The sequence below is a fragment of the Myxocyprinus asiaticus genome, chromosome 14 (assembly GCF_019703515.2).
Source record: "Myxocyprinus asiaticus isolate MX2 ecotype Aquarium Trade chromosome 14, UBuf_Myxa_2, whole genome shotgun sequence".
NCBI lineage: Eukaryota > Metazoa > Chordata > Actinopteri > Cypriniformes > Catostomidae > Myxocyprinus > Myxocyprinus asiaticus.
Window position 1 is genome coordinate 24,641,615 of NC_059357.1, and position 12,933 is coordinate 24,654,547.

A 12,933-nucleotide genomic window follows, 5' to 3' on the forward strand; every position below is an offset into this window, starting at 1 on the left:
TTTGTTTTGTTTTCGTTTTTTAGTTCGTGGCAAACTGCTGTAGATTTATATCTTCGTATGTTAAACTGACAGTTCTATCCAAAAGGGCCTATAAATTCCAGCCTTATAAATCTACACAGCTGAATGATAAACACTAGGCTATGTATCAGGATGAATGATTCTTTTATTACTTTCCACCCATGAATGCATTGCCATAACTTAATGTATGTGAGGAAAAAAGCCCACCTACAGTACATGAACAGATAATACTCGGAAGCCAAGGACTAGTCATTCAAAATGTACCCAAATGACCTAGTAAATGTTCCTACATGACACTAAGGGGCGGTGAACAACTCTCTCGCCAGCGCCAGCCCTTGCGGCCGCAAGTAACAGTATACACATTCTAGTGTCTACATCCCTTTATCCAAACTACAACAATGGGAACTAATGTGACTTGCCTTCTGGTGTGTATGCTGAACCGAACTTGGCAAGCTCCCTCTTACTTTTCACCTCAGTTCAGAGGTGTCTATTAATGTTGCGCGGAAAGTGCAAAGCTATAAAACATCGGCGCAGATGTTTTACGACTCTGCGCTTTTGAGCGTAGCTTATAAGTGGACACCTCTGAAGTGAGAAGCTCAACGCGACAGCTGACCGGAGGACAATAACTCACCCACTTCCTTTTGAAGAAACCAAACTGCTTCCAAAAACCGAAATGGGTCTACTGAAGTCCCACAAGGCTCCTCAACGAGCGGTCTTCGTCGCTATCCCCGTTTAGCGTAATGCAATGCACGTTGCGGGAAAATATTGATGCCCCTTTCAACCAGCTACGAACTATTTAAATTGGCATTAAGGATATACGCACTTAGAGGCAGTTAGTTCGTGATTTGTTTGTCTATGTGTGGAAACAAACATACAGCGATTATGTTTCGGCTACCAAGACACGAAAATGCAAGAGCATTACTATAGTCGCTCCACCCCCTTTACGGTAAGGACGAGCTGATGGTATAGAAGAATCTGATTATATCAAATGCTGCTCTCTACAGGTTCGCAAAAGCTTAACCCATTTAACCCTGTCTTTGATAGATGACCCTGTGAAACTAACTGAGACAGCTGTGAATGTTTGCCAGTGCTTATATATCTTCAAATCCATGAATTAAAGTTTAAGTGTGGTGAACATATCAGCCACAACTCCAATGGTACAATGGTACAACTCCAACCTTGTAGGTTACAGTTCAGCTTAGATGATCAAAAAATGAATATTTCAAATGATTAAACACCTATAGTTTGTATAAATAAATTAAACCTAGTAATGAGTAATCCAGCTCAATTTGAATAAATTATAATTTTTACTGAAGTGGTAAAAAACTACACTTTTTACATTTTAAAGTGATTGAAACATGTTCCTATGTTTGTCAATGGATGCATTTTCTACAGTGTACACAGTAGTTTGTGCATATTACAATAGTACATCTCTGCATAGTACACATTCAGTTTTGTGACTTTAGTGTTTGCAGTAAGATTTTGCAAAGAGACTTTGTAATAAAACACTGGACAATGTGGTGTGGTTTTACATGTGCCATCATACCCTGAGGCTTGCATGTCAGTCAATGAGCGTTTGTAGTTCGTTGACGGAGACCTTTTGCATGAAGATAAATACACATGCTGACAAAATCATCAAGGTTGTGTTTAGTCTTGTTAGGTTTGCTTGCACAGGTGCACTAACTTACATGAAAATGGTGTCATCTCCATTCAAATCAGGACAAGCAGGGAGAGAGTAGAGATGGAGAGGAACTACTCATATGAAGTGACTGCATAGTAATGCTGTTTGTAATACTAATGTGGTTGCCTGTAGTTTTGGAATGGTTTTCAGCATCAGCCATTATACGGATGAGTCAAAGTTCTGATCTTATCATTCAAAATGTGTTTGTTAGTTTAATTAAATTTGAGCTTAGCTTCTATACTGAAGTTACACAGTGCTGATATGGTGTGATAAGCCAAATTACGACACAGTACAACTGAGCTCTGTTGTGTGCTTCAACATACTACAGTATTTATCATAGCTTACAGTATACGTACAGTTTATTATTATTTATGTTGGTTTAGCTATCCTTATGAGGACCCTCCATAGACATAATGATTTTTATACTGTACAAACTATAGATTCTATGCCCTAACCCTAACCCTACCCCTAAACCTAACCTTCACAAAAAACGGCATTTTTACATTTTCAATAAAAACATCGTTTAGTATGTTTTTTTTAAGCGATTTGAATTATGGGGACACTAGAAATGTCCTCATAAACCACATTTATAGCATAATACTCTTGTAATTACAAGTTTGTAACCTAAAAAAAGTCCTCGTAAACCACTTAAACCTGCCCACACACACACACACACACACACACACACACACACATTTCTCAATACACACTTACAAAACACACTCTGACATCCATACCAACACACCCACACAATTTTAGCTGCATCATTTATTCAATTGGCCTGCAGTGCCCTATAATATAGTACACAGAAAATAGGAAAAAAGCATGTACTTGCTCCATAGGCTAAACATGAAGAAAAATGGCGCCATCTGGTGGAAAATATAAAATGTACATTTTGAAGCCAGGGCTCCGGAATGAAAGCATAATATCATAGAATTCATGATTTTATGCTTTAATGGCACTGGGATCAAATACTGCAGTTTCAATGGGTACATTTTTGTCCTGAAAGTCCTGAGTATAATTATTTTGTGTACACAGTGTATTATAGATGTATTATAGGAACTGAGGTAGAAATTCCAAAATTCCCCCAAAAATACACACCTCTGGCAATATTTATGTCGTTGGCATTAAAACAGCCAGAATGATCGAAAAAACAAAAATGTCCCGAAAGTCGCACAAGGGTTAACTGTGCCCTTGGCCGATAAACGGCGAAGTGGTCATTCCAAGAAAATTTACTGACAGTGTATTCAATAGATAAATCACAATTATATTTTTTATTTTTTATTTTTTTTTATGAATTTAAGTAAATGTGTAAAATTTTAATTGAAGTATTTTGTGTTCATCTTGTTTGCAACCATTAAATAAAATTATATATATATATCTTCCTTATATCAGCTACCCTGCTCCCTAGATATCAGTATTAGCCAACCCGGTCTCATGAAAAGTTGTAATAATGAGTACGAGATGGCGAAATTGTAAGAAATCGTGGTAACACTTTACAATAAGGTTCCATTTGTTTATAATTAGTTAACAACATTAGTTAACATACCTAAACTAACAATGAACAATTCTTTTACAGCATTTATTTATCTTGGTTAATGTTCATTTTAACATAGAGTAATACATTTTTTAAATCAAAAGTTAAACATTAGTTAATGCACTATGAACTAACAATGAACAATTGTAAATTTATTTACACATGTTAACAAAGATTAATAAATTCTGTAAAAAATATATATTGTTCATTGTTAGTTCATGATACATAATGCAGGGATAGTTCACCCAAAAATGAAAATTCTCATAATTTACTCACCCTCATACCATTCCAGATGACTTTCTTTCTTCTGCAGAACACAAACAAAGATTTTTAGAAGGATATCTCAGCTCTGTTGGTCCTCACAATGCAAGTGAATGGTGTCAAAAACTTGTGCCAAAAAGCACACAAAGGCAGCATAAAAATATCCATATGACTCCAGTGGTTTAATCCATATCTTCAGAAGCAATATGATAGGTGTGCGTGATATACTGATCAATATTTAAGCCCATTTTTACTTTAAATCTCCACTTTCACAATGGGAAGGAATGTGAAAGTGAAAGTGGAGATTTATAGTAAAAAAAGGACTTAAATATTGATCTCACCCACACTTGTCATATCACTTCTGAAGATACAGATTTAACCACTGGAGTCATATGGACTACTTTTATGTAATAACTTTTATGTTATGATTTTTGGAGCTTCAAATGTTTGATCACCATACACGAATTGTATGGGCCTACAGAGTGGAGATATTCTTCTTAAAATCTTTGTTTGTGTTCAGAAGAAGAAAGAAAGTCATACACATCTAGGATGGCATGAGAGTGAGTAAATGATGAGAGAATTTTCTTTTTTGGATGAACAATCTTTAACAAATGGAAACTTATTTGTAAAATGTTACCAAAATCATATGAGTTGGCTCATACAAAAATGTACAGCTTTTACTCCCATAGAGAAAAATGAATAAACAAGTATTGAATGAGTAAGGAAATTTGTTCATTGACATTTCGTTTGTGAAAATAATGTGTTGGATAGGAGGCTAGGTTTGATGCCTGTATTGTATCTATTTAAAATTCTTTTTGTTGTTGGTTGGTCTCCATGGGAATAAAAGTCATGTATTTTTGTGTGTGCCAAGTTAATATCTTATGATTTTGCCATCTAGTACAAATTATTATGAGTTCTCATGAGACTATGTTGGTATCTGCCATTAAAAACATATTGGTTAAACACTAGTTTAGCCACTAAATTGTTGTATTTCAAAAATGGGTAAGTAATGTGTGATACTCTTGTCCCTGTTACATGTGTTTGGATATTGAATTGTACATGTATAGACAAGGCAGCATGTAGATGAAGATGTCTATACAAGAATGATGAGTTACTGGAGTGGCAAACAAATGTTTTTTTTTAATATATATATATTTTTTATTCAATGCCGTGGAATGACAATGGGCTCTATATGTCAATAGCAGAGAATAAACAATATACTTATCCCGTTTGTCTCATTGTCACAGAACTGTCACAAAATTGTCTCTGGGCAGTAGAATTGACACTGTATGGACTTTAAACCTATAGCTAATAAATCTTAGGGGACATTGTCTTTTACGCCTTATTTAATCACTCTAGAGTACACTGAGTTAATTGACCATTCCCGTCTCTGCCAGTCTCTCTTTAAGAATCCCTGCTCACTATGTGCTGATGTAGAGAAACGGCACAGAGTTCTTAGTGAATTGGGTTGGAATATGGGGTAGTGGTTTGTGCATTAATTCACAGCAAGGAAGGGACCACCGCTGCTCAGCATTGCCTTATTTCAATAAGAACTTGGATTCCCTACTGCTTTTGAAATTGCGACAGAAGAACACTATTATGCTGAAAACTCATGTTCATATTCAGAGATATGAATTGTACTCTCTCCTGATCTTCTTAGTCATATTACTAAGAAAACCTAATAGTTGTAGATATCCCAGGGCCAGTGGTACATTATATTATTTAAAAAAGAGATGGGTTTGAATTTGATGCTGGAGTCATGTGAAGTGCTTTTGAACAGTTTCAGTTGAGACAGAAATTTGTTAACACTTTAGATTTATCCACAGTCCAACAATGATTACATTTATGTATGTCACATGTAAAGAGAATTTGAGCAAACAAATAACAGAATGTTTCTCACTTATTGTATTGTAAGTTAAGTTCAATTTCAGTTGTTTTTTGACATTAGAGAACAATTTGCCAACAACCGCCTCTTCTCTGTGTTGTCTGAAAAATTCCTCCTTAATAGAAAAAGAGCATTTATTTAAACCAAGCTGCAAAAACGGCTTGTTTGGAATTCGTGGAACTTGTGACGTCACAAGGACCAATACATCTGCATATTCAATGCCTATTTTTCTGTCATTGCACCCTTGGCCCCGCCCACTGGTGCTCAGTCAGTCACACTGTTGAAGGGGAGACAGATGGGCCTGTCATCGGACATTCATCCAAAGTGGTCTTACACAGGACACCTTCATGTGCCTGTCTGGATTTAAATGTTTTTCTACATAAATGTGCACTAGACAAACGGCTTTGACCATTATCATACATCTTGTGCTGCTTTTAAAAGACGCAATGTCAAGTTATAACTCTAAAATGGAGATCCCCATTGTGTTTCATTCAGCTGTGCTGTCATGCTGTTGTGCTGTTTTGAAGGTGTCCTGGACCATTTTTGAACCCATCTGTGCTATTTTTAGTTGTTGGCCTATTGTTATCTTTGAAAGTCGTATTTTGCCGTATTGGTACATCTTTGATCGTAATGGTGCCTTTCTGCACAACACCGGCGATGTGCGCCACTTTTTAAGAGCGTACAAGCTCAACTTTGAAAAACGTGTCTCATTCTGCTGCTGCCACTGGATGGGTGAAACACATGCAGTCCTGTGTGTAAACCAACACAGAAGATGTGAGATGTGAAGACCAGCGTCTCTGCCAGTGTTGGGTGCAAGTTACTCTAAAAAAGTAATTCATTATTAACTACTAATTACATCATCTACAGTGTAATTAGATTACTGTACTAATTACTTTGTCTGAAAAGTAATTGCATTACTTATTACTAATTACTTTCTAAAACCCTTATCAACCTCGACCAGATGAAAAATACAAGGATGGACATGAAACTGTTCTTTTAATTCTTTCAAATAAATCATATAAAATCAAATAAATTATTCATGAACTGGCCAAAGAATTTAAGGTGGCAGCATTAAATTAGAAAACATATATTTTAACATTAGACATTAAATTTGATTTTAAATTCACTATTGTTTTATATTGAATTGTTCTATATTCTATACAGTATTTAAAGCAATTACATCAGAAGTAACTAATTAAAATACTGAAAAATTAAGAGTAATCCCTTACTTGACTTTTTCAATGAAAAAGTAATTTAATTACAGTAATTAATTACTTTGTAATGCATTACACCCAACAATGGTCTCTGCTTTGGCCTGTTGAAGCACCATACATCATGGATTGTATTATAGTCACAATATGATTCGAGCTTTGCAAAGGAACTGTTATTGAAGGATAGGGCAGTTAAAACACTATTGGACTGCAAATCCATAAGTAAACAATTTTCATGATATTTCATATGACATGACTGTTTAATATTAAATGGTGCTGCTTGAGTGAACAGTTTAATATATTTATATGAAATGTGTTGGGTGTATTTTATGTGCTAACCTTGAAATGTAGTGTGGAGATTTTTTTTTTTTTTATTATTATTTATTTTCTTCAGATTGGATTTAAAATAAAGCTGTATTGGAAGAGCTGCACAATGTTAGCCAATCAGAACAGTGGGCATTTACATTGAAGTCGTGAAGGGCCAGATAGCTTTAAACCATGCGTTTCAGACAGAGGGCCAGAGACAGGCTGGAAAATTATTATATATGACTAAATAACTGTTTTGATGCAAAAAAAAAATAATAAAATAAAAATAAATAATAATAATAATAAATTATAAGTCGACCTCAGGGAAGATAATGAAATTATATAAAACAAAAAGGAGGATGTCATGACCCCTTTAATAAGGTGTATGGCAAACTAAAGGAATAAGGTGAGGATTTTACATACTGTAAACCCTAATAAGTAAGCAGAACTAAAAAAAAATGGAGGCAATCAATTTAATGGTACATTATATATACACATGCATGTGAGTTGCTCTTAACTTGAAATATTGAGTAAGCTAACTTAAAATTAACAAGAAATCTCAACTTAAATACTTCAAGTACAGGAAACCTAGTTAGTACTAGCTAGAACTAGCTAGTACCGTGAATGCTTGCATGCTAATTGGTAACATTATGCTTTGATTTGCATAGCAATTGTTCAATGAGTAAAGCTAACATAGGACATTCATAAACTGTACTTGTCCTCAACCTAATCCACTATTTACCAAAATGGTAACCCCCAAAACTCAAACAACAGAAACTATTTGAAATAACACAACAAAACATTAAACACTAATATATATCCCCCTTTACATTCATCTTGCCCAGACACATTATATAATACTTAATTTTAACATTTACTCTCCCTTTAGAGTGCCATGCAACACATGCTGGGAAAGTGCCCAGTTTCAGGCAAATTTATGTTCCTGTAAAGAGACAAGTTCATTAAACTAAAAACAATAAAGAAATTCAGGTTACTTAAAAAGGTTCAAATTCGTAAACTCAAAAGAAAGAGAAAGTTCTAAATGCTCATCAAGGTTAAATTATTGGAACTAATTTGTATGATTACATTTTGCCCAAATCAAAACAATTAATTATTTTGAGCATTAGGGTTTACAGTGTATTATAAAGATCTTATACAATTTGTTTATCTACATTTGCATTTATGTTTTTAGAGACTTTTCTTACCAATGCGACTTACAATAAAGTGCACAAATCTAATCTGATTTGTTACTGAGCTGGGTGATTGAAGACAACATTCCCCGTGTTTACCTTGGCCTCCCACTGTCAGGGAAATGAAGACTCAAGTAGAACATGTGGGGATTATGAAGAAAAGGACCAGTGTGTAGATCAGAGAGATGGGGAGGTCTCTGTCATAATAACCATGCGAAATCCTGTTCCCACCGGTCCCATAAAAGCCCATATCAAAGTTATCACTGCAGGGCAAAGGCTCTGAGAAATAACTTCTGAAGAGGTCTTTGTGTGTGTGTGTGTGTGTGTGTATGTGGGTGGGTGGTTTCATTTTGGTGGTTTAAGAGGACATTTTTTTATGTTATACAGTAGTTACATAGTTTATATAGTAGTTACGAGGGTATTATGCTATAAAGGTGGTTTATGAGGACAGCCCTAGAGTCCCCGTAATTCAAATGGCTTAAAAAACATACTAAATGTTTTTTTTTTGAAAATGTAAAAATGCCAAAAGGTTTCTGTGAGGGTTAGGTATAGGGGAAGGGTTAGGGTTAGGGGATAGAATAGATAGTTTGTACAGTATAAAAATAATTATGTCTATGGAGAGACCTCATAAACCACAAGTACCAACATGTGTGTGTGTGTGTGTGTTTTGGAGGTCATCTTATTTTCAGCTTCAGAATTGTAATGCTATTATATCAAGACTATTTCCAGTTGTTCATGTTAAGAAATGTTTTTCATTAACATTTTACTTTAGCCTACCAGTTAGACCGGCCAAAAATTAAAAACACATAAAAAAAAAAAAAATTTAAAAAAAAAATCTCCTAATTAAATTTAATACATTTTAAGTGCTTTGGTAAAGAGCCTTTCTGATTAAGAGCGTTTTTTCCCCCTACTAGCTAGTATGCCAACAAAAGTATGCCAATGGAGTTGGGTCTCCGAATCCTCAGTATTCATAACAGTAGGAGAGAAATACCCTGATGACCCAAGACATCTGGCGAGATCCTTAAGTGCGCATCCACTGGACACTGTACTATCCCATAATGTCACAGGGGCTGTGGAGATGTCACATTCAAAAGGCTGAATTAAAAAAATGTAGGAGAACCGTGAGTCGGGCAGCTCTTTTTATACCAAGCAAGTTGTTCTTTGTGGTTAAATTGTGCTTGTTTAACAAAACCATATTTTCGCGCCCTATATTTGGGTCACGGGACAATGCCCACATTCCCGGATGAAATATATGCCAGGAAATGTATACTTAGTACTCACCTGCATATCCAAAAAAACATATTTTTTAACCGGACGAGAAGAACTGCATTCTTTATCTAATGCAAACTCTAAAGGTTTGCAGTTTGAGATGCTGCCATGGTGCTGTCTTTTTCACAGATCTGTCAGAGATGAAGGAAACGATTACACCCACACTTGCACTTTTACTGAAATATAAACATTGAAGTACATATCAAATCAAGGACAACTTTTCAAGACACTTTCTTACACTTCTGTAAGAGGAAAGTCTCTTTATTATGGACAGCAGAAAAGAGAATATTTAATTCCCATATTAACTGTATGGGCTGTATAATAGCTTGTTCTTGACATACAATGCTTTTGAAAACAGATCATTGTAACACAATCAGCCATTAATGGCACTTCATATTCCTCTTTGTTATTGCTCATCATGCTTAGCAGAGCATGATTTTACATTCTCATATTGCTATCTTAAGTCTTTACATTTTTAATTAGAGGTAAAGCAATGCAAATTGTGATTCAAAAATGAATGTCGAAACACTGATGGAGTTTTAAAAGCTCAATACAAAGAAAGCTGATTCATATTACAATATAATGATTCACTCTGCGTGTACTCTGCAAGTTCTGCTTCACTTTCACATGTTTTACTCTCTTAACCTTAACTTGTAGGCTTTAAGCACACAAAGTTTGCATGTGGTTAACACCAAAAAGAACATTACTCCACAGAAGTATGGCTTATAACAGCTGTGGAGGGCTGAAATGAGTAATATAGAGGTAAATTATTTGTGAATGGTTCAAATGTTAGATTAACTTCAGTGAATGTTTTCAAAGGAGATAGACGAATTTTCCAGACACCAACACAAAACATAAATGCAAGGCATTTCCACTGCTTGCATGAATGTGATAGTAACACTGACCTTAACAGAATCATGTAACCAAAATAACTTTAACCAGCTTGAAACCATAAATTGTAGTCAGCTACATTTGATGGATTTAATTTGGTGGCAGTAAAACAATATGAACTAAATAACAATAATAATTCCCCCTTTACTTATGTGGTATAGCCTATGCATGTAGTAGTCTACATAAAGCATCTATTTACATGTGGTAGGCTAGGCCAAGGCCTGTATGTTTCTCTGTGAGATGAAATGGCACTATTCCATCAATAGTCCAACTAACTGATGAAGTTCATCTAATAAGGGTAATACTGACGGAAAATCTACAGAATTCTGCAAAATGGATGTAAACATGGTAATACATGTAAAAAGTTAATAAATAAACACACAAGGGGCAGGGTAGTGTACAATTTAATCAACAAGCATTCGCAGAGTCCTTGTGGGCCTATGGCCTAGTATTATGTTTGATAAGGCTAGTCACTGAGATTTAAATGGGGAGGAACAGTTTATATTTACACTTCCAATTAATATTTGAATGAGAGCAGTGACAAGTGTTAGTAAGAAAATACAAAGCACTAAGGAACTCATATGACTCATTTGTTTTCTATTTCTGCACGGCACACTTCAATAAGTGAATATCCATAAGCAAATATGTAGGTGATTGTGCATATTTTTGAAAATATATAATAAATAATCATAAATTGCAATGTGCAGACTTTTTATGTATAATCCTAGCTTTATTACCTTTACTGATAGACTTTGCAGCCACCAGCTGGAAAAAAAAAAAGTAAAACAGTGTAAAACTGCAAAAAGTAAAACTGTTCAGACAAGAGCTAAAGGAAAAAACAAAACATTGGAGAAACTTATCACACATGTATACATGATGTTGACAGGTAGGCTGCTATAAAGTTTAATAAAACAAAATGAAAACAAATAAAATCAAACAGCCACAGAAAAGAGGAGCCAACACCTTCCATCTGAGTGCCTGTTTTTTTATTTTATTTTATTTTTTTATTGCAGTAACACAATTTTGTATCTGGTCAAATATCTCCAATACTCTTAACAGATCTCAGGGCTCAGGACATTGAACACTGGTCACAGAAACCATTCGAAAAGAAAAAATCACTTAATGAGCAGGCAGAAATAACCACAAATACAACAAAATTCATGAAAAGTAATTACCAAACAATATCTGCACACATACTACATATACACAGATTACTACACTCACACAACTAATTTCACGTTGAAGCTGATCTGTTGCCTTCATTGAGACCAGATACACTCACTCAGTCAAACACACACCAACAGAGACTTGTGTAGCGAACACAACATATTATAAATCCACTGTAGAACCGATCTGCCGTAATATATTCAAGGATAGTCTCATAGTGCTGGATTCTCAAACACTGGTCTTCACACAAATATATTGTACATACAGTCAAGATACTGTACATAGATGTATTATTAGATATATATTACCAGCTCTGACATCATAGCCAGAATGTACATTCAAACTTAAACAAATAGAACAAATAGAATTGTCATATACTGAAATTATGTAAAAAATTAAAAATATAACACTGATCTATATGTTGTTTTCTTGTGTTACTACAACACATTCACAAGGGGTTTGGGACAGCACAGCTCATCTTCACTGTACACACACTAACAGCTTTCTTATATCCTACTCATAAATTTCACGTTGCATGATATAGATACCCTATATATGTTCTGCATATAGCAGCATATATGTACATGTTTTGTTTTTTGTTTTATCAGATTTTTTAAATTTTCATGGCTTTGAGTAGATTTAGATAAACTTGACTTAAACAGATACAGTATTCATGTAAACAAACAGTGTACAGATAGATTACACAAAGCACAAGACAATATTTTATATTGGTATTGTGGTCGGTTATGAGAGGAGACCACATGATGGTTCTGCATTCTCAGTCAGATTTTCAGTATTGTGGGGGTGGTGTTTGGGCCAAGTTGTAGCCAAGGGAACATGCAGAGGGCAACAGATGCCTCTAGTTGTTTTTTCTGAATATCTTCTGTTACTCTAAGAAACCAAGATCCCTGCGGAAAGAGAGAGGGTTGGAGTGTGAGGGGTTGCTGTGTGTGTACTTTGTGGGAGTGTGTCTGCGTTTCGGTTTGTGTTCAACCGACCTTCTTTCACCTAGCCACGCTCTAACCCCTGATGTTTGATGTTTAGGGAGAGTCCAGATTTAAAGACAAACTCTGGCACACAGACTCTGTGACTTAGTTGGCTGCCATCTGAAAGTCAATGATTACCTTTATTGATTGTTTTGAGAGTTACAAGTGAATCACTACAAGTAATTGGCAATAATTCATAGTGAGACAGCCTGCAGGCACTGAGCAGAAATGTCTGCTTTCAGTAAAAACTGATATGCTACATGATTTAGACTTGATCGGCACGTTATTTTATTGATAAATTTTTGAGGCATCGAACTATTAACATCAGCCAACATTTAAATTAGAAGCCTAATTGGGGGCCTGTGTAGCCCAGAGAGTATTGACGCTGACTATCACCCCTGGAGTCGTGAGTTCAAATCCATGGTGTGCTGAGTGACTCCAGCCAGGTCTCCTAAGCAACCAAATTGGCCCGGTTGCTAGGGAGGGTAGAGTCACATGGGGTAACCTCCTCGTGGTCACGATTAGTGGATC

The 12,933-nt window shown here is 35.3% G+C and overlaps 1 protein-coding gene and 1 pseudogene across 3 annotated transcripts in view; both read right to left on the reverse strand.

Annotated features, from left to right (window-relative positions):
- The window catches only part of LOC127451331 (thyroid hormone receptor alpha-A-like), a 66,151-nt pseudogene extending 65,078 nt beyond the window's left edge, over positions 1 to 1,073 (reverse strand).
- Positions 1,074 to 11,220: 10,147 nt separating this feature from the next.
- Positions 11,221 to 12,933, reverse strand: part of LOC127451565 (vesicle-fusing ATPase) — a 30,324-nt gene continuing 28,611 nt past the window's right edge. For all 3 annotated transcript variants that reach the window (XM_051716313.1, XM_051716311.1, XM_051716312.1), the window contains one exon: positions 11,221 to 12,324. Coding sequence is in view for 1 of the 3 variants with exons in the window: in XM_051716312.1 (XP_051572272.1) it covers positions 12,303 to 12,324 (22 nt within the window). In the remaining 2 variants the exon portion in view is untranslated. The remainder of the gene's footprint in view (positions 12,325 to 12,933) is intronic.